The 21,579-nt window shown below is 41.2% G+C and overlaps 1 protein-coding gene across 6 annotated transcripts in view; it reads left to right on the top strand.

Moving 5' to 3' along the window:
- The window catches only part of RALGAPA2 (Ral GTPase activating protein catalytic subunit alpha 2), a 1,036,168-nt gene that overhangs the window by 1,009,612 nt on the left and 4,977 nt on the right, over positions 1–21,579 (top strand). The window contains exons 40-42 of one of the 6 annotated variants that reach the window (XR_004538695.1): positions 3,729–3,759; positions 6,368–6,392; positions 7,262–9,374. The exons of 3 other annotated variants lie outside the window; for them this stretch is intronic. Coding sequence is in view for 1 of the 3 variants with exons in the window: in XM_033936258.1 (XP_033792149.1) it covers positions 3,729–3,733 (5 nt within the window). In the remaining 2 variants the exon portion in view is untranslated. Of the gene's footprint in view, positions 1–3,728; positions 3,760–6,367; positions 6,393–7,261; positions 9,375–21,579 lie in introns of those variants that run through there. 2 more of the 6 variants (XR_004538694.1, XM_033936258.1) reach the window with 2 other exon arrangements.

Genomic DNA, 21,579 nt, shown 5'->3' with positions numbered 1-21,579 from the left:
GGAAGAAGGACAAAACTGAGGAGAACTGGAAAGAGCATAGGAAGTATCAAAAAGAATGTCACAGTGTGGTTCGAAAAGCCAAAAGAGAGTACGAAGAGAGGCTAGCCAGGGAGGCACAAAATTTCAAACCGTTCTTCAGATATGTTAAAGGGAAACAGCCAGCTAGGGAGGAGGTGGGACCGCTGGATGAAGGAGACAGGAAGGGAGCGGTGAAGGAGGAGAAAGAAGTCGCGGAAAGACTTAACATGTTCTTTTCGTCTGTATTTACAAACGAAGACACAACCAACATACCGGAACCTGAGCAAATCTTCAATGGAAATCAAGCAGAAAAATTAACATCCATGGAAGTGAGCCTTGATGATGTACACAGGCAGATAGAAAAACTTAAAACTGACAAATCCCCTGGTCCGGATGGAATCCATCCAAGGGTTTTGAAAGAATTAAAGGAGGAGATAGCTGAACTACTGCAGCAAATTTGCAACCTATCCTTGAAAACAGGCATGATCCCGGAGGATTGGAAGATAGCCAACGTCACGCCCATCTTTAAAAAGGGATCAAGAGGTGACCCGGGAAACTACAGACCGGTGAGTCTGACCTCGGTTCCAGGGAAAATGGCGGAAGCACTGATAAAAGAAAACATCGATGAACATTTGGATAGAAACGAACTTCTGAAAACAAGCCAACATGGTTTCTGCAGGGGGAGATCGTGCCTAACTAACTTATTGCACTTCTTCGAAGGAATTAACAAAAGGATGGACAGGGGAGACCCCATAGACATCATATACCTTGATTTCCAAAAAGCCTTTGACAAGGTGCCTCACGAACGTCTACTCCGGAAACTGAAGAATCATGGGGTAGATGGAGACGTACATAGATGGATCAGAAACTGGTTGGCAGGTAGGAAACAGAGGGTAGGAGTGAAGGGCCACTACTCGGACTGGATGAGGGTCACGAGTGGTGTTCCGCAGGGCTCGGTGCTCGGGCCGCTGCTATTTAATATATTCAAAAATGATCTAGAAACAGGGACGAAGTGTGAGATAATAAAATTTGCGGACGATACAAAAATATTTAGTGGAGCTGGAACTAAAGAGGAATGCGAAGAATTGCAAAGGGACTTGAACAAACTGGGGGAATGGGCGGCGAGATGGTAGATGAAGTTCAACGTTGAGAAATGTAAAGTATTGCATGTGGGAAGCAGAAACCCAAGGTACAACTATACGATGGGAGGGATGTTATTGAATGAGAGTACCCAAGAAAGGGACTTGGGGGTAATGGTGGACATGACAATGAAGCCGACGGCACAGTGCGCAGCGGCCGCTAAGAAAGCAAATAGAATGCTAGGTATAATCAAGAAGGGTATTACAACCAGGACAAAAGAAGTTATCCTGCCGTTGTATCGGGCGATGGTGCACCCGCATCTGGAATACTGCGTCCAATATTGGTCGCCGTACCTTAAGAAGGATATGGCGTTACTCGAGAGGGTTCAGAGGAGAGCGACACGTCTGATAAAAGGGATGGAAAACCTTTCATACGCTGAGAGATTGGAGAAACTGGGTCTCTTTTCCCTGGAGAAGAGGAGACTTAGAGGGGATATGATAGAGACTTATAAGATCATGAAGGGCATAGAGAGAGTAGAGAGGGGCAGATTCTTCAAACTTTCTAAAAATAAGAGAACAAGAGGGTACTCAGAAAAGTTGAAAGGGGACAGATTCAAAACGAATGCTAGGAAGTTCTTCTTTACCCAACGAGTGGTGGACTACTGGAATGCGCTTCCAGAGGGCGTAATAGGGCAGAGTACAGTACTGGGGTTTAAGAAAGGATTGGACAATTTCCTGCTGGAAAAGGGGATAGAAGGGTATAAATAGAGGATCCTGGACCTGTTGTGCCGCCACGTGAGCGGACTTCTGGGCATGATGGACCTCAGGTCTGACCCAGGAGAGGCATTGCTTAAGTTCTTATGAACTTGTACAGGCACTTGTTTGTACTTTTTATTGCTGTTTGTCTAGACCTTATCCACCATTGACCCCTGAGGAAGGCGTGTTGTCCAAAACACGGACCGTGTTGGGTCCCTTGGCTGGTAATAAGGTTGTATGTTTCATTTATGTTATAATAAATAGTGCTTAATAGCATGTAAGACTTTCAGATGGCTATTTAAATATCCATTCAATAGAAATAGGAACTTCTTCCTTATTCCAATTAGCAATCTGTTATATCACTTATTATTATTAGACCCTCAGCGTCACCACTCAGAACTCAAACATATCACCGTTCTGAGCTTTACGTGACCAAACCTCACTGGGTCCAAGTTTTACTTATTTTCACTTTTTCAAGAGTTTTATATATTTAAATACTTATAACTTTCTCATACATTTACTTCATTTTAGTTAGCTTATTTTACTTAGCTTTAATGTAGTTGTCTCTGGTAGAGATATTTTTAGATCAAGCAGGGTGACATAGCTGACATGTTTCACGGGAAACCGCTTTATCAAGGCTCCACCCCTAAGAGAAATTAAAAAAAGGTGATAATATGACTCCTGTAGAAAAACTGGGTTATCTGAACAAAGTAAAGATATCAAATTTGCTTAGAATAACCTTCTCTCATACCTTTTAGCACTATCGACCTCCTCAACTGCTTTAAAGAGGAGCCGACAGCGTTCTCCCTTTTTAATAGAGCATGCCGGTGTTGAAGCCACGCCCCCCTAATGACGCGCGAGCCTGACGAAAGCCACCGGCTGTTTACAGTACAACAAACTTTATTTAGAGTATTTTTAGGATCCCTCTCGCTTGTGCAGAACCTAGATGAAGGAAGCCCATTTCAACTCGAGATTTAACCCATATGGGATAACAGTATTTAATGTATAAATCCAACGTTGCTCCTTATAGTTCAAGCATTAAATATAAATATAGAGGAATGCCTACAGCCACTCTAGGCATGGTTCAGTTCAGTCTATTTGATATAGGTTTACAATAAAAGCATAAAAGGAGGGGGACAAACAAAAATTGCAGAAGACAAAAATGAAAAACTAACTGAATCAATTGGGAAAAACTAATATGGGGAAATGAGATAACTTTGAGGGTTCAAGGGGATGGTGGACAAAGATTAAGAATAAGAGTAGGTGTATTTTTAGTAGGTATTCCATTGGGAGAAAGGCTTTGAATTGGGCTTTGAATCTTGAAAAAGAACTTTCAGTACCGAGATAAAAAGGGAGAGCGTTCCATAAGTTTGTTGCCATAACTGAGAAGGATGAATTTCTGTGAATGTCAAGAAATAACTGTCCAAAGGAAGGTTGACAGATGCTGTTGTGAGGAAAGCAGGATTCTCTGGGAAAAGTGGCCTGATGTATCCTTAGGCGCCTCTTTAGATGCAATTCTCGTGGAAGGTAGGCGCTGGAAATCTAGGCCTTTAAAACCCTGGCCATCATTTCTGGTACCTGCCTTTCACAGAGATGCAAATAAATGGTGCCATTGTGTGATTGACACGCGATCAGTGGCCTTTTCCAGGTTGACACCGATAACTGTGCTGTTTGTAGAATCCAGCCCATAAGCAGCATTTTACTAAACTTTATTTGCAGAATCATATCCTAATAAAGGTTCTTTTATTGCTGATAACCTAAAATTTCTCAAATTGTAAAGGTAATGTTTCTTGCACTGTTTAAAACATTTTGCCAGATTGGTAGGTTTGCCCTGCGTATATTTACACAGTTTTGTATTTTGTTCTTTCTCTATAGATTAGAATATGTAATGGTCTCTTTGAGAAAGGTAAGACTGTTTCTGTATTTCAAACCGACTGCAGAAAATGCAGTGGCCTAGATTATTCAACTGTGAATTTACTAACAAGCTGCTTTAAGGCACACTAAGACCACTTTTATTGCTGGAGTATAATGGTGACGCTTCCTATTTTTTGTATTAATTTTGGCATTAGCATGCGGCTATTGAAACAGATTAGTGCTGAACCCTTACTACGACCCATTATGTAGGTGGTAAAGGCTCACTCGCTAATCTGTTAGCAGGCAGCAATGTAGCTGCACAAGCACTCTCCACACTGGCACACCCATGCCACAAAATTTTTTTTTTAATTTTTTAAACCATGAGTAGTGTACACGCCTTCCCAAAATTACCACAGGGCGCCACAGCACATGTTAGTGCTTACAACAGCTTTGTAAAAGGGCCCCTAAGGTTGCGAGCAAATACCATTCAAATCGCTCCCTTTTCAGCAACATCTTAATTCCCAGTATAGAACCCTGAAACAAGTGTCACTGGAATTAACAGCTGATTGCGCACTAACGATACTGTTGTACTATTAATATTTCCCTGTTTCTGCATGTCTCAGCTTCAACAGAAAGTGTGGAGGGTTGGGTTTTTTTTGGGGGGGAGAGAGGTGCTTTTTTTTTTTCTCTCTCTCTCTCTCCTTTTTCTGCTTGTTTGCCTCAGGCAGAATCTGACACCAACACCTGCCATACTGGAAAATGTCTTTGTTGCCTGCACTTTTGTTTGGATTGCTGCAGGGGAGCCAATGAGAGGGAAGTCCATTTTTCTGTTCTTGCTGCCTGGTCCGCACAGAATAGGATCTTGAGATAGCGCAGATAAGAAGCGGCACGTGCTGTGCCATGCTGGCCCTTTCAACTCGCTCGGCTTAATAAGTGCTTCTCTTTCTGGGGAGGGCAGATTGCCCAGCTTGGGTTGCTGAATGGAACAGCTGGGGGAGGAAAAGGGAACAAAAGAGGGGGGAAACCGAGTACCATGAACCGGGGACTTTGTGGGTGCCGTTTAGGACCCAGAGAGCAAGCGCGGCCACATGCCAGGTGTGACCTTTCCAGGCTCGTTGGTACTTGTTTGTTTGGGCAATTCAAAATGCAGGGAGAGACTGGAAGGATGCTGACAGCAGGCTTGCTCTATAGAGTAGTAGGTGGCACTTGGGCAGGGCCTTCTGAGTCACTGAGTTTTTAACTCTTTGAGGTCTGAATTCAGCTGGATCCAGATGGAAAAGGCTGAATTTGAAAGCTGGCTTAGGCTAAGGAAGAATGAGCTTTTACTTTTCATCCTGCATTCTAATCTTAAAAATATTGTTTTGAAGATAATTTATCATATTTATCTTAATATTTTGTATGTTAAAAGACGTCTCAGGGCATGTTCAGTATTGCTTTTAATTATTTCTGATTCATTTCACCAAATTCAGTTGTTCTCATATTTGTTTCTACTCAGTGTCTTGCTAAAATAATATATCTTAGAAAAATACAGCATGGCTTGTTGCACTTGAATTTACAGCTACCAGAAGCATACTTGAATCATTTTTATACTAATTATCATGTATCCTCTACAGTAATACATGTTAATATACCCTGTTTTCTTTGACTAATGTAGTGTATAGTTAATTGGGATGCAGAGTATTCTATCAGGGCGCACTTCCGAAGGACCATAACAAGAAAAAGGCCAAGTAATTACTGTTCATGCCAGACAGCTTGCAAGTGGAATTTTATTTGTATGAAAGCCTTTATCTTCTGTGTTTATTACTTGCTCATTGCACATCTGCTGTCTGTCTATCAATCAGAATGGTTCAGAGGGAGTTTCAAGGTTGATTGCATAGTTAAGGACTTTTGCCAGAAGAAAGTTTTGACTGATGGAATGCACAACCTCTAAAGGCTAATGGAATGTTGTGGGTGCCTAGGTGTGGCTTGCCTTTCCATACACTTGCCTGTTTGGACTGCACAGCTTTTCATATGCACAGGAGTTATTTTCTGGAAGGGCTTGCAGGAGGATTGCTCCAGCTTGCCCATTTGGCTGCATTTGTATTACTTTGACCATCTGCCATTCTGTTTAGCTGCAGGAACCTATAGCACAAAAGCAGCCTCCCATCCCCCATCCCATTTGCCTCCAGGAAAATATTGCCATTTCTAATCCAAAGCTAACAAAGGTGCACATTTTTGCAGAATGTTACTTTGAACATTGCATTTTGTTCTTTAAAGGTAAGTGTTCTCAGAGGAGCCATCCTCCAGGGCTGTGTGCCTTCTGGCAGGTGGAAATAGGAGATGATTTTAAGACATGATTGATTGAGATTTTTGCAAAGTTGCCACTCTAAAGGGGCCTTTAGAGGTATATGAATCCAACTGCAATTCTCTTATTCTGTGAAGTATTACAGAGAACTACATGTATGTCTGTGTCTGTCTTCTATGCCACAGAAAGCTTTACTAGGCAGTATTTTTTTGTTACAGTATTTTTATTCAGCATTTGTATGTCCTGTAAATACAGGTTTTGATGTTTCAGAAATGTGATCAAATAATTAGCTGGTGAAAAATAAACTGTCCAAATTCTCTCCCTATTGTTTATGTTTTTCAAGTTAGAAACTTTTTTCTTTTTTTCCCTTGTACAGACTTCACTTCCTGTTAAAAGTAATGGTTTGTACCCATTTTTGTATTTATTTTGCTCAGTCTAATGATCCTTAATAATGTTTTTCACATTTAAAAGTGGCTGTACTCTGTTGTGTACATTTTTCCTCCAATGTACTAAAATTTGCTTTTTCTTTCCCCAATTTTTAATTATTGCTCATATAGTTGTAACCACACAAAGTTCTGTCTTTTCATTATCTATATTAGTGAAGCATACAAAGATCTGACTTACAGGCTGTTTTCCCTTGAGAAAAAATCTTTATAAATCAAATTTATCTTTCCCTTAAGCCTATTGGTTAGCCAGAAAATCCTATTTCTGGCTGAAAATGTTTTTTGCCATTAGTTGTTAGCCCCATCTAGACAATTTTATACCCTATCACAAACTCTCAAATTTACAAGATGCCAAACTAATTCTTTTTCTTCCTAATTTTGGAAATCCTTTCTCTGAAGGACAGAAATTAAAGAGGCATCCACATCCTCAATGAAACCTTAACATAAGGCTCGATCAAGTACACATAAATAGGTATCAAGTTTTTAACTTATGGTGGCAGTGGACTGCAGAGAAAGATAAAAAGAAACATCTGTGCTGAAATAGCACAAGTTAGTGATAAAATAATACATCTTAACAGTAGCCCACGTTGATAACTTCCCCTCTTATTTTGTTATGTTCGATCATATATTTATTTAGGAAACTTGTTATTCCCTCAAATTATCAAGGCACCTGATGTGACATACAATATATAGTATAATCAATGATAAATACAAATAACATCAAATCAAAAACCCAAAACATAGATAAAATATGTCAAGTAATGTGATAATTTGTTGCAATAAATTAGTATTAATAAATTATCATTGATGATTGTCTCCCGGGGTAGATTCCAGATGACAGCTGCCCTTTCCTGTTTCTCTGAGTGCGCTCATAACTTGTCTTCAATTATGGTAATATGCAAGGTAGGCCATGGGTCTACCCCTCCGAGCCCTGGCAAGATCTTTCTCAAAGGCTGATGGACTCTTTTGAGCACCTCTCAAATTCCCTGATATCTTCTGGTTGTCTCAACATCAGAGTTGTCCAGTCCTACATCAGACCATGGCTTTGATACAATGGAGTCTGGACCCATGAATCCCTCCACCCCTACTGGGCATAAAGAAGGAGTCAAAGAATTTTGTCAAAACTGCTTCAGCTGTACTGGTTACAGTAGGAGGGGAAGATCTTGACTTAGAGGTGGAAGCTCCCAAGCTTATCCCTTGGAACTGGAAGTCACCACCAAAGGAGCAGCGATGGAGGCAGAGAGAGGGGCAGGCCCACCCTCTGACTTCAATTCTGCATGGGCTCATTTGCAGTGGTCTGTGTGGCCTCCTATACTTCAGCTGCTTTGTTCTCCCTTCAACATCCTCAAATTTTTACCACCACGACAATTTGAGAAGCAATACAGTCCATGGGAGCAGTTGTGTTTTCCCAGATAAAGAAGTTTCATGAAAGCATTGCAGTTCAAGAGACTAAAGCTTGAAACTTGGAAGAAAGAGATGGTTAAAACTCAAAATTTTCTAGAGTAGCAAAAGTTGAAGATAGTCAATACCTCCCAATTTTAAAGATATATCTGTTTATTATCACTAACAATAAAGGTTTTTCTTACGGGTCTAGTGTGATAAATCTGCTATATTAGAATTAAATAATGTTATTTCAGCTACTTTGCTTGTATCTTTTGCCTTGTTTGAGGACAGGAATTGGCTTCTTAGATTGTTATTTTAAACATGAACAGGCTACCTTTATAAAATATAAAGTTAAATGTTTCCTGACGTGACAAGATGCAGAGGCAACTTCTTATTCTTAGGCTGGGAGTGTCTCAGTTGAGAAGTCTATTTTTTGTTGTACTGTTTTGCTGTTGTAAGGGTTACTGTTAAGTTGAATTTGGTTACATATGTCTTTCTGAATCACCCCAAATCTCTGCCTTTATTAATAGTAGAAGCATGAGCATGAACTGAAACTCACTAATTTAGGGCTCCTTTTATGAAGGTGCACTAGCGTTTTTAGCACACGCGCTAGCCGAAAAACTACGGCCTGCTCAAGAGGAGGCGGTAGCGGCTAGCGTGTGCTATTTTGCGTATTAAGGCCCTAACGCACCTTCGTAAAAGGAGCCCTTAATCTCAGGTAAGGGTAAACTGTATTTTCCTATTTACTGTACTCGTATAAAGATAATGCTACTCTATTTGATGTTGTCCTTCAGTTGTGGATTTGTAGCTAAATACCTTGGGTTTTTCTTTGTTTTTGCTTATTTCTAATTGACCTCTAATGGCTAATCTGTACAAACTGTTTGCTGGTTATTTAAAATTTGCTGAAAAATATATCCTTATTGAATAGATTCCTATAATCATAACCAGACACCCCAAACATTAAAATCAGCTAATCCCCTAAAAGATTAGCATGCACAGACATGAACAGCTAATTATGGGGCCCTTTTTCCAAGCAATGCTAAAAAGTAAACTGCAGTAGCCCCAACACGGGTCTTTCCCACACACTAAGGTCAAAGGCAGCTTTTTCTCTGTTTCCAATAATGGGCATTAACATGTGACCATTAGCGCATGAGCTCTTACCACCACCAAAAATGCCCACGTGCTCGTCACACTAAATAAAGATTGAAGCCAACAAAGATCGATGGCAATCTGGAACTTTAACACTTTTGTTCACATCTTCATGTGCAGCGCGAGGCCTTGTTGCAAGGAGCTGAACAGCATCACAAGCTTTATCCTGACTATCTCAAGAAGACTTTGAATGCTCGAGTGTTTGGAACACTCTTGGTAGATGTACAAGTTTAGCTATTAACAAAAGGATCCTTTTACCAAGGCGCGCTAGCCGTTTTAACGCGTACATTATATTTTATGGACGCATTAGAGTTTAGCTCGCGCTAATATTTAATGCACTCAAAAATGGCTAACACGCCTTAGTAAAAGAAGGGGAAAGTATATTAAATGTCTGCTATTTTCCCCAATAAAGTGCACATATTGAAGGTTCATTTAATAAAATACCACTAGAATTTATCATTATTTGATGACAGGAGAATGTTTTCCTATTCTTTTCTGGTTGTAATACTGTATTAGTGGGGTTCTAAGGAATCCAACATCACTTGTTACAGTAACCGTATTGGAGACTCTAGTATTATTTCTGTACTGATTTATTGTTCTTTTACAATAAAAAAAGACGACATAAAATGTCTTTTAATGACATAAAGTATCATTGCTGAGTGTGAAAACATAAAAGTTATAGCTATAATATCAAGAAATTTGCTCCATTAAGCAAAAATAATAGCAAATTTAAGAAAAATGTAATCGATGGCTTTGAGGGACTACGGGATGGGCTTTAAAAAAATTTTTTTAATTATTTTTCTGGTCAAGCATAATCAAATTAATGGGATAAACTTCAATTTGCACAGTTTTTCCAACTTTATGTTTTTCTGGACAAACCTACTGATGAAGGCATCTGCCAAAACTTGTCTCTTGTCAGGTTTGGTTGATGACTGAAAAACTTTTTTTTGTTTATGTTACTATACTGGAGTCTCCTGCTAGTTATTTATTTATTTATTTTTATTTCTATCCCATTATCCCCAATGAGCTCAGGACAGTTTACAGGTTAACACATACGTAATACAATCAATGGTTACAACGTCATGTTTATAATATAATGTTAATGTCCTGGTATGTCAAGTACAGATGGTCAGGTACCAATATACATTTCTCTTTTTAAACATACAGTAGTAGGCAAGGGATTAGGTGAACAGGTAGCCCTTTGAGGGATCTCTTCTGTGGGGGTAGTTAGTTCTAGTGGTTTGGTAGAAAATGGGAGTATCTTTCTGGTTCTTCCAGACTGGATTGTCATTTGACTACTATTTGCATTTTTGGGGGCCAAAGTAAAATATAAGTCTCATCAGTGGTGTGCAGTCAGGGCCTTCAGGATATTCAGCACATACCCTGATGGCTGAACCAATATGAAGCATCAGGCTGAAGACTAGCTCCCAGCCCCTCCTGCTTAGCTTTGCCTCCTGAGTGCATTGCCATCAGGAGATTCAATGCCTTTAGAGAATCCCCTTTCGGCTAAAGGCTGACCAATTAGCACTGAGCACAGTATTCAGGCTCCTCCTCCTGTTACCTCAACATAGGAGTGTGTTATGCCATCAGAGGATTCAGTTCCTTTAGTGAATCCTTTAGTGAATTTTTTGTTGGGCAGGTTCAGAGGTTCTGCCCAATAACCAATCAAATTAAAACAAAACAAAAAAATAAAGCTTTCCGGAATTCAGCAGGTACTGAATCCTATACAGCCATGAGGCGCTCCTGAGTTGGTTCAGGTTTGCATCTTCCCTGTCTGTGATGCTGTAGCAAGCAGACTGAGAGCGGAGGAAGCAGGAAAGGTTTGTGAACCACTACTGCTCATCTCTGTAAGGAAGGAAGGGATACAAATAGCAGGAGAAATCTGCCCCAGGACCAAGCATCACTTACCCTGCACAACTGTAGTACAGGATTCATTAGCTCAGTTTCAGCATTGGAACTAAGTACAACGGGATTCCATGCCTTTTTGTTTGTTTGTTTTTTCTTATACCTAGATTCCAGCAAACAGCAGCTCTCTTGTTCTGCCTTTCTCATTTGCTACTGCTCAGGCCCAGAAAAAGGAGGATGGATTGAGACATCTGGGTTTTACTTCCAATACTTTCTTGTAGAAGTGAAACCCAGATGTCTCAATCTGGCCTCCTTACTTCCATTACTTTCATTGGAATTAAAGCCTGGATGTCTCAATCTGTCCTCTTTCTGCTGGAGCCATATGGTAACCCTACCTCTGGGGATGGGCTCTGCTCTCACTGACCCTGCCACAGTCCACCATGGTTCGCTTGGCTTAGGACTCCACTACCAGTGAAACCCCTGCCCTGGACTCAGAGAATCTTGCAGTCCTGATGCTGCCTTCAAATTATCATGTGCTGGACCCCCATCCCATGCTGCTGGGGAAACTCTGGGGGGCACTAATTCCAGCCCTAGACCAACGCCAAGACTCAGCAGCATTGGGAATCAAGCCTCCTCCCCCATGTCCAATCTGCACAGCTAGGAGCTAGTTTAGGCCTCCTCTTCAATCATGCACATTGATCAGAGTCTCATCCAAGGGCGTAAACTTATGCAAGCGATCTTTTTGCAGTGGCCAAGGGGATACAGACTCCAGGTATTATGCCAGTAGCTTCTGGGTTGGACTCTGCAGTGCCTAGATTATTAAAAAAGAAAAAAAAAGTGTTCTGTTTTATGCTCATGGGTATGCGTGTGTGTGTGTGTGTATATATATATATATATATATATAATAAAACGGTAAGCCGCGCATGCGCACTTCCTATGCGTGCGCCGGTTTTCCATGAGCTGTAGCGACCCATAGGAAGTGCACATGCGCAGCTTACAGTTCTGTTTTTCGGTCTGCCCTGCTTCTTGCCGTATTGCATTTTTTAGTTGAAAGACGCAGCGGTGGCTCCTCTCACGATCCCCGCCTGCGTTCAGACTTCCGACGCAGGTGGGGATCATGAGAGGAGCCACCGCCGCGTCTTTCAACTATAAAAAAAAATACGGCAAGGCAAGCAGGCCAGAACAGACCGAAGCTCAAGACCACGGGAAGGGAAGGGGGGGCCGACAAAGAAGAGGACTCCAGCCGCCAGGAGCCGAACGGAGCAGCCAGATTGCAGCAGACCAGAATGCAGGGGAGGGGCCGAATGGAGCAGGCAAGATCGCGGTAAGGGAAGGGGTGGGGGAAATGCTGCAACTGCTGCACAGGGACCTGGAGGAAAAGACAAATACCGCTGCTGCTGCACAGGGAAATTGGGGGGGGGGGGAGGGAAATGCTGTTGCAGGGAAGTGGGGTGGAAATACTACTGCACAGGGAAATGGAGGGAAAGAATGACAGACAGACAGCAGGAGGGAGGGAGGCAGACAAAGGAAGAAAGACACAGGGGCAGGGAGAGTGACAGAAAGAGACAGAAAAAGGGAGCCAAGGAGAGAGAGAGAGAGACAGAAAGAAAGAAAGACAGACAGACATATATTCTAGCACCCGTTAATGTAACGGGCTTAAATACTATATATATTTTTTTAAAATTTTTTTTAATGTATTTATTTATGCTGCTTCTGCTCCCATTAAATTAACACAAAGCCTAAATATATCAGTAGTTTGCTTTTCCGTGACTTTGGTTTTGCTTAGCTTGGCAGATTAAACCTTTATATTGCACATGTTGATTTGACTAGGCTGTTGAAATGGTTCTCTTTTGTCTATGATCATTTTCCATATCTTATATTTACTATATATATATTCTAGATGTGCATTGCTAGAGTAATGCTTGCAGAACAAGTTTCAGCCAACAAACACAACAGCATCACCTTTTATTGGGATTCAGTTTGCTATGACTATTTTTATTTCCCAGAATAATCATCCAGAAATAATAACAAACTGAAAAATAAAAGCAGTTGATTTTGTCTATTAAAATGTTTTAAAGTGTCTGTGGGGCTCATTTTCAAAAAAGAAAAATGTCCGAAAGATGTCATAAAGTAGCATACGGCTGTTTGGATCACCAAAACATCCAAATCGCCATTTTTTAAAACCTTCTTTCTAGATGATTTTCTATTCCCTTTCTCAGCAGACCTGTTTTAAAAATGAATAAATGCCAAAAAGGTGTCCAACTGACCAGATGATCTCTGGAAACATCCTCCACATTCCCCCTGTGGTCACTGACCCCCCTCCCACCCCCCAAAGATGTGAACTAAACTGTGTATTTCTTTCTCTGTGCCAGCTGCTGATGTTATGGCCAGTCCTAGTAGAGCAGCAAGCAGGTGTCTTGAGTAGCCTGGTAATTAATACAGTGGACCCCTGAAAAGGGGGACCATGGCTCATATCCCACCCTAACTAGTGCACGTGTGGTGGAAAGTGTATGCCCACCAAAACCTTTCTCTGCTGACATATAGGTGCAATCTGCAGGCATAAGAGCTATTGGGGTGGTAGACAGGTGGGTCCAGTAGGTTTTGGGTGGGTTTTGGAGGGCTCCCTGTACAATGTAAGGGGGTTATGATGCGATGTGTACCTGGGACTATTTACTGTATATGAAGATCACTGCAGTGCCCCCTAGGGTGCCCCAATGCTCTACTTGGATGTCTGTGTGGCCTCCTACCTCCCAATGGATTATTTTGTACATTTTGCATTTGGACGTTTTTCGAAAATGGTCAAAAAAAGATAGATGCCACTTAGAGCGAGCACGTCTAGAACTGGTCATTTTTGAAAAAAAAACAAAAAACAAGATAGACTTTTTTGGTTTCGAAAATGGTCATTTTCTCTATCCAGTATTTGGATGTGCTGCTGAAAATGTCCAAAGTCAGACTTAGACATCAAATCAAAAATGGCCCGCCACAGCTACTTTGTAATGGTTCTTTTTTATTATTTTGAGTGGAATGCAATAATAATGCTTTGAGCCACTGCCTTTGCAGTGGTTTAATGTGTGTTATATTTGATTCAAGGATATTCATGATAGCTACTGAAACTTGCAGAAAAGGTTAATCTGAAACCTTTATTTATGATCACTTGCTCAGGTGATGGGAGTAAATACTGCCTGGGAAATGTAAGAATAGTTTAGAGACAAGCTGCTCTCAGATGTAGGTGCTGTTGAAACAGAGTTTATTTTTGGTTATTGGTTGTTATGTAATGTGATCACTTAAGTATTTAGTATTTTTATATTATGTATGAACAGTTGTGATCTCTACCTTGTACAAAGGTGGAATATAAATAATAAACTATAAACCTGGGGCAGTGGACAGAACCAGTTTAATGGCATGGGTATGCATGAATTGCCTGAACTAGATCAGACTGACCTAGGTCCATCATCCTGTCTTGGATAGTGGCAAGCAGCAGGTGCTGGAAAGATATGTTTTAAAAATAGGACATGTGTAGAGTTTATCCGTGCACTATTAGATTCCAAGCACTTTATTGGGGTGAGGTTAAAATTGTTTTTACATCTTCAACCTCTAGCTGTCTTCGATTCATAGCCCTATTGATTTTAACCATGTCATAAATACATTTTCTGAAACCTCTTGTATGTCCTGTCAATGTGCCCTGAGTTTGCAGTCTTGTTAACCATTTCTATTTCTAATGTTAAAAGCACTTTAATGGATGTTTCAGGCTGCTCTACCTTCAAAGTGGCCCAAAGCCACAGAGTTTGCAGGCTTGTTAATTTGTTCTGTCCCTCTTCACAAAACTGGTCACAGAGATGAAGCAGGAAATTATAGGCCGGTAAGCCTCACTTCAGTTATAGGAAAAATAATAGAAGTATAGTTAAGGAAAGGATAGTGAACTTTCTAGAAGCCAGTGAATTACAAGATCTAAGGCAACATGGTTTTACTAATGGTAAATCGTGCCAAACGAATCTGATTGAATTCTTTGACTAGACGACCAGAGAATTGGATCAAAGACATGTGCTAGATGTAATTTACTTAGATTTCAGCAATGCCATTGACATAGTTCGTCATTGGAGGCTCTTGAATAAACGTGACGGGCTGAATTTAGAATCCAAAACAGTGACCTGGATTAGAAATTTGTTGACCGACACAGTGGCATAGTAAGGGGGGGGGGGGGCGAGAGGAGCGGGCTGCCCTGGATTCTGTCTTGGTGGGGGTGCCAGAACATCTCTGCCCCTGGTCCTTCTCCGCCCCTCCCCTGCTGCATGCAGGATCAGGAAGTCACATCAGAGGGAGAGCTAAGGCCAGCACAAGCAGAAGGTTGGAGATGCTGCTTGTGCCAGTGAAGTTAGAAGAATGGTCTAATGTTTGGCAACTAAAATTCAGTGCAAAGAAGTGCAGAGTGATGCACTTGGGAAGTAGAAATCCAAGGGAGCCATACATGCTGGGAGTTGAAAGGATGATATGCACGGATGGGAAGTGAAACCTTGGGGTGATGGTGTCTGAGGATCTGAAGGTGATGAAACAATGTGACAAGATGTTGGCTGTATAGAGAGAGGCATAACCAGCAGAAGAAAGGAGATGTTGCTGCCCCTGTACAGCTCATTGGTGAGGCCCCACTTGGAGTGCTGTGTTCAGTTTTGAAGGCCATATCTGGCTAAGGATATAAGAAGACATGAAGCGGTCCAGAGGAAGGTAACAAAAATAGTAGGGGGTCTGCGCCAAACGACATACAAGAAGAGACTAGAAGACCTAGAGGAAGGACAGGGGAGATACGATACAGACGTTTACATAAAAGGTATTAATATAGAAACAAATATTTTCCAGAGAAGGGAAAATGATAAAACTAGAGGGTATGAATTCAGGTTGCGGAGTGGCAGACTTAGGAGTAATGTTAGGAAATTCATTTTCATGGAGAGGGTGGTGGTGGAGATGCAAACGATGACGGAATTCAAAAAAGCAAGGGATGAACACAGAGGATCTTTCATTAGAAAATGATTGGTATAAAACAAACTAAGGCCAGTACTGGGCAGTCTTGCATGGTCTGTGTCCCGTCTATGGTGATTCAGTTTAGGATGGGTTCGGGAGGGTGTTGATGGAAGCTCTAGTGGCAAGATGGTTAGGATAGGGTGGAGTGAGCTTCAATGGCAACTCCAGTAGTGGAAACTTAAAGACAGTACTGGATGGACTTCTACAGTCTATGACCCAGAAATATTAAAGAAAAAAGACAATTTAACTGTGAATGTACAGTATAATCCTTGTGACTATTTGGCAGACTGGATGGACTGCTATCATTTACTGTCATGGCCTGCTGTTTGTCTGCTGTCGTTTACTTTACCTACTGTATATGTTACCTATTGTATCCAGTGGCATAGTAAGAGGTCAGGGCGGTGCGTCATCTTGGTGGGGATGCCAGTACCTCTCCTCCTCTTTACCCCCGTTTATTCCCCACCCCCACCATGTGCGTGCCTTCCCTTCCCCACCGTACCTCTAACTCTTCACTAGTACGAGCAGCAACTCCAACCTGATGCTTGCGCTGGCCTCGGCTTTATTTCTGAAATCAATTCCTGGTTACAGGAGACCAGGAAGTGACATCAGAGGTAGAGCCATGTCTGGCATGGGCGGCAGGTTGGAGATGCTGCTCGCACCGGTGAAGCTCATGCAGTACAGGGGGAAGGGAAGGCGCATACGGTGGGGGGAGCGGGGAAAGAGTGGGGGTGGAGAAGAGGGAGAGGGGGGCACCACGGCCCCGGGTGCCTCCTACCCTCACTGTGCCACTGACTGCATCTGAATGCCCACCACTTCAATAACCTTCACGTTTGCGGGCGTCATATATTCAGGTACAGGAGGTGTTTGTCTGTCCCTGGAGGGCTCATAATTAAACAAAGAGATGCTGAAATGGGATTTGAACCGAGGTCCCTAATCAATACTGCTGTCTTAAGAATGTCCCTAATACCCCAAACTGTATTAGAGTCTGGTATCCCTTGCAGGTTTCTCATTCGGGAAGGGGGACAGCAACTACTGGGGGATTAAGGAAGTGTTGTACCTTAATCTCTCTAGTGAATAGCTGCTCAACCAGAGCAGATATGACAAGTACCAGCTGTAAATAACACCATTCATCTTTTTAAACATAGTTGGACATCCATATTTTGGGCCTTCCCTAGTCCTGCCAAGAGCATGCCTAGACCACACTCAGAGCAGCCATTTCCATTGGTCATACACAACACCACTATTAAGAGAGTTTGAACCATAGAGTACCTGAACTCTCATGCTGGTCTCTGTCTCAAGTTTTGTAAGTCCAGGGTAGGAGATTTGAGCATTGTGAGGATCAAACTCACCTAGAGCCATAAGGTATCCGACCAAAGGAACAAACTGTTCTTTATTAACCCCACATATGTTGCTGTATTGGGAACCAAAAAAAAATCCTAGATGCTAAGGCAAAATTGCTACATGTCATGGCAACCTAGTACCTAAGATTTGTCAAGGTCTGATCTAATATCTGTGTGGTACTGACTCCCATGATTCTCCTGTAACGAATACCTGTAAGATTCTAAGAATGGTTTACCACAGTGATTCATCCCAGCCCAAAGAAGGAACTGCAGATATCAAAGCTACCACACTAATTTTAATAGGAGTGGAGGGGTGGCCCAGTGGTTAAAGCCCCTACCTCAGCACCTTGAGGTTGTGGGTTCAATACCTGTGCTGCTCCTTGTGACCCTGGGCAAATCACCTAAAACTCCATTGCCCCAGATACTGTAGTTCAGTGGTTCCCAACCCTGTCCTGGAGGAACACCAGGCCAATTGGGTTTTCAGGCTAGCCCTAATGAATATGCATGAAGCAAATTTGCATGCCTATCACTTCCATCATATGCAAATCTCTCTCATGCATATTCATTAGGGCTAGCCTGAAAACCCGATTGGCCTGGTGTTCCTCCAGGACAGGGTTGGGAATCACTGCTGTAGTTAGATTGTGAGCCCGCCAGGACAGATGGGGAGAAATACTCGAGTACCTGAATGCAAACCACTTTGAACAGAAGAGTTATTTAAGACATGTAAACAAATGAATAAAAGTCAAATTAATCAAGCAAATAGAGGTCCTGCTGAAGGCGTCCCAATTTGTACTTGCATTTAAACCAGTGGTTCCCAAACCCTGTCTTGGGGGACCCCCAGCCAGTCGGGTTTTCAAGATATCCCTAATGAATATGCATGAGAGAGATTTGCATAGAATGGAAGCGACAGGTATGCAAATCTCTCTCATGCATATTCATTAGGGATATCTTGAAAACCCGACTGGCAGGGGGTTCCCCAGGACAGGGTGTGGGAACCACTGATTTAAACAGTACATGCAAACAGAATGAAAGGATTAATTGTACTTAACTGGGAGATCACACAGGTGTTTGAATGACATTGTCTGAATATTTATTTCCCATTGGTGCGAGAGGGAGGTGTCAGAATAGCTGCAGCCAGCTTACATGATATGAAATAATATGATAGAAATGGGCAGCATGAAATATTGAATATTTACTGTATTATCACACACCACAAGCTTTTGAGAAAAAAAAAAAATCTCTTTATTCCGTATCATTGTATATGTTTTATCAGCATACCATACATTGCATATAGTCTAGCCATGTGTTTAGCGAATATTGCTCCACTAGCACAGTAAATCAATTTGTTTGGCAGACTAGTTGGTGAAGACAAAAACTTGTGATGGTGATTTACATTAACAAGTGTTTCTGGTGAGATATCAGAATTTTAAAATATTTTACCTAGAGACGCCTGATGAAATGGCATTCACACTTACCCAGCTGTCCTGGGAAAAGAGCCGAGCACAATAGCAACAACCAGACTAGATTGCAGCAGGCATTTTTGTATTCCTCGGTGCATATTTATAATTGCACTGGGAAAAGACAAGTGTTACTCACACACACACACGCACTTTAATTTTATTCATTTTCGGTTGCGTTTAATAGCTGTAACCTCATCTGTTCCCATTCAGACAAGCTATTTAGGTCTGACCTTCAGTCACATTCACCTTTTGGGAATAATTGGGTATAACTTAACATTCAGAGCAATAATGTGTAAATTCTTAGAAGCTAACCATAACAAGCAAGGTCTTACGAAGCTTTAACACAACATTCCTAAGCTACTTGCTTTTATACGAACTGAATTTGGAGATACAAGTGTAGGGTAGACTGCAAATGAACTAGGATGGGAAACAAAGGTTCTTTTTTTCTGCTGCTCATATGTGGCCAGACCATTTCACTTTTGTCTGCGCAGACCTGAAGATACCTCTAGCAGGCAATTTGTGGAATAATTTGGCATAGTTCACAGTTTGACATTACTTGTTTTTCTTTGCTGAAATTAAATTGGGGAGGGGTGGGATTTTTGATCCAATAATGGGTGTTAATAGGAAATGATGCAATAAAGTTGTTTTTTTTTTATATTGTCTTACTATTTTTTTTTTTTTAATAGAGTTAGAGATAAGTATCAGTGAAGCCAGTTCTGAAGCATTGATGTCTGTATTAGAGAAATTCTGCAAATAATTGGGATAAATCTTCCATGATTTTAATTAAAATGTTTTGTAATTTCATAATAGACTAGGGATAACATAATCCACTATATGCCATAATATATTTTGTTGCTCATGATGAGCTTCATCAGAAGTCATAGATCTACATACAATTTCTGAGTGGAACTAGCCGTTTGCAAATTGTAGTTTTGGGGATATTCTTTTATCTAAATGTGTGTATCCTTACAGTACTCCTGATCAGACAGTCTCCAGGTTATTCTACTTAAAGAGGAAAATAATTAACATCGTGTTCTTATTTATTCAGAGTTTGCACAGTGTTCTATAAAAGTATCCCATTTTCTTTGGAAAAGGAAACCTTTACATATTGCTTTACGGAAGCTTAAGTTGTTCAGGGAGTTGGGAGGGAGATAAATTTTCCAGATTTTAAATTGTATCATTATGCATTTCTTGTAGCTGCAGCGGTGTTCTGGTTTGCTCCTTTGGAAGCCCTAGAAGTGCTTAAATGGCTGCTATTGGAGAGAGAGTTTGTGGCACTCTTTCCTCTACACAGTTTAACAGCACTAATTTGGTGGGTTTTGCCACTACTGGCCATACCTCTCCCTATGCACCCTAGCATCCTTCTAGCTTTCACTGGTGCCTTTTCAATCTATTTAGCTACCTTTTAGATCACATACTATCACACCCAAGACCCGCTTCTCTTTCTTGCACAAAAGTTCTTTACCCCCTAAACTGTACTGTTCCCTCAGGATTTTTCAGCCCAAACGCATGACCTTGCATTTCTTAGCATTAACTCTTAGCTACCAAATTTCAGACCATTCTGCAAGCTTTGCTAGGTCCTTCCTCATGTTATTCACACCATCAGGGGTGTCCAGTGCAGATTTTGGTATCCACAAGTGGCAAATCTTACCTGATAAACCTTCAGCAATATTGCTTACAAAAAACAGGCCCAAGAACCGAACCTTAAGGCACACCACTGGTAACATCCCTTTCCTCCTTAAAGCACACCACTGGTAACATCCCTTTCCTCAGAGAGATCTCCATTGACCACTATCCTTTGTCTCCTTCCACTTAACCAGTTCCTGACGCAGTCCATCACTTTTGGGCCCATACCGAGATCACTCCGTTTATTTATTAGATACCTGTGCTGAACACTGTCAAAGGCTTTGCTAAAATCTAAATACACCACATCTAATGCACTCCCTCTATGTAATTCTCTACTCACCCAGTCAAAGAAATGGATCAGATTTGTGTGACAAGACCTGCCACTAGCGAATCCATGTTGCTTTGGATCCTGTAATTCACTGGATTCCAGAAACATCACTAATCTGTTTCAAAAGCGTTTTCATTAATTTACCTACAACAGAAGTCAGACTTACCAGCCTGTAGTTCCCTACTTCTTTCTTACTTCTACTTTTGTAGAGAAGGACCACATTGGCCCTTCAATCCTCTGGTACAATTCCTAATTCTAGAGAAGCATTGAAAAGGTTAGCCAGCGGAGTTGCCAGAACTTCCCTAAGTTCCTTCATTACCCTTGGTTGTACACCATCTGGTCCCATCACTTTATCCACCTTTAGTTTAGTTCCTCATGAACACAATCCTCTGAAAATTGATGAGGATTTACCACACCTTCATCACTATTTGCATTTGGCTTCTGCAGTCCCACCCCTGGTGCTTCAGCTGTGAACACAGAACAGAAATATTTGTTAAGCAATTCAGTCTTATCTTTATCAGCTTCTACATATTTCTTCTCTTCACCTTTTAGTCTCACAATGCCACTGTTGCACTTCTTCCTATTACTAATATACCTAAAAAATGTCTTTCCCCTTGTTTGTGTCAGCTATTTTTTTTTTCTTTTGCATCTTTGCTTTCCTGACTGCTCAACCAGCCTTTGTTAACTTTTCCAGATATTTTAGCCTGTCTTCATTTTTCTGCGATCTTTTTGTAGTTTATGAAAGCTAACCTTTTTTCCTTACTTTTTCAAAGTGACCTTATTTTCTTACTTTTACTTACTTTTCTTTCAAAATGGTTTGTTGCCCTTACAATAGCTCCTTTCAGTTTTGGCCACTGCTTTCCTACGTCTTCCAGATGTTCCCATCCAGACAAAAATTCCTTGATATAATCCCCCATTTGAACAAAGTTAGTTTTTTAAAAGTCTAGAACCTTTACTTTTGAATTAGCTCTCTCTACATCTGTCTTAATATTAATCCACAC

The sequence above is a fragment of the Geotrypetes seraphini genome, chromosome 3 (genome assembly GCF_902459505.1).
Source record: "Geotrypetes seraphini chromosome 3, aGeoSer1.1, whole genome shotgun sequence".
Classification (NCBI taxonomy): Eukaryota; Metazoa; Chordata; class Amphibia; order Gymnophiona; family Dermophiidae; genus Geotrypetes; species Geotrypetes seraphini.
Note: the sequence above shows the minus strand (reverse complement) of the source record. Positions and strands in the feature narration are given on the sequence as shown.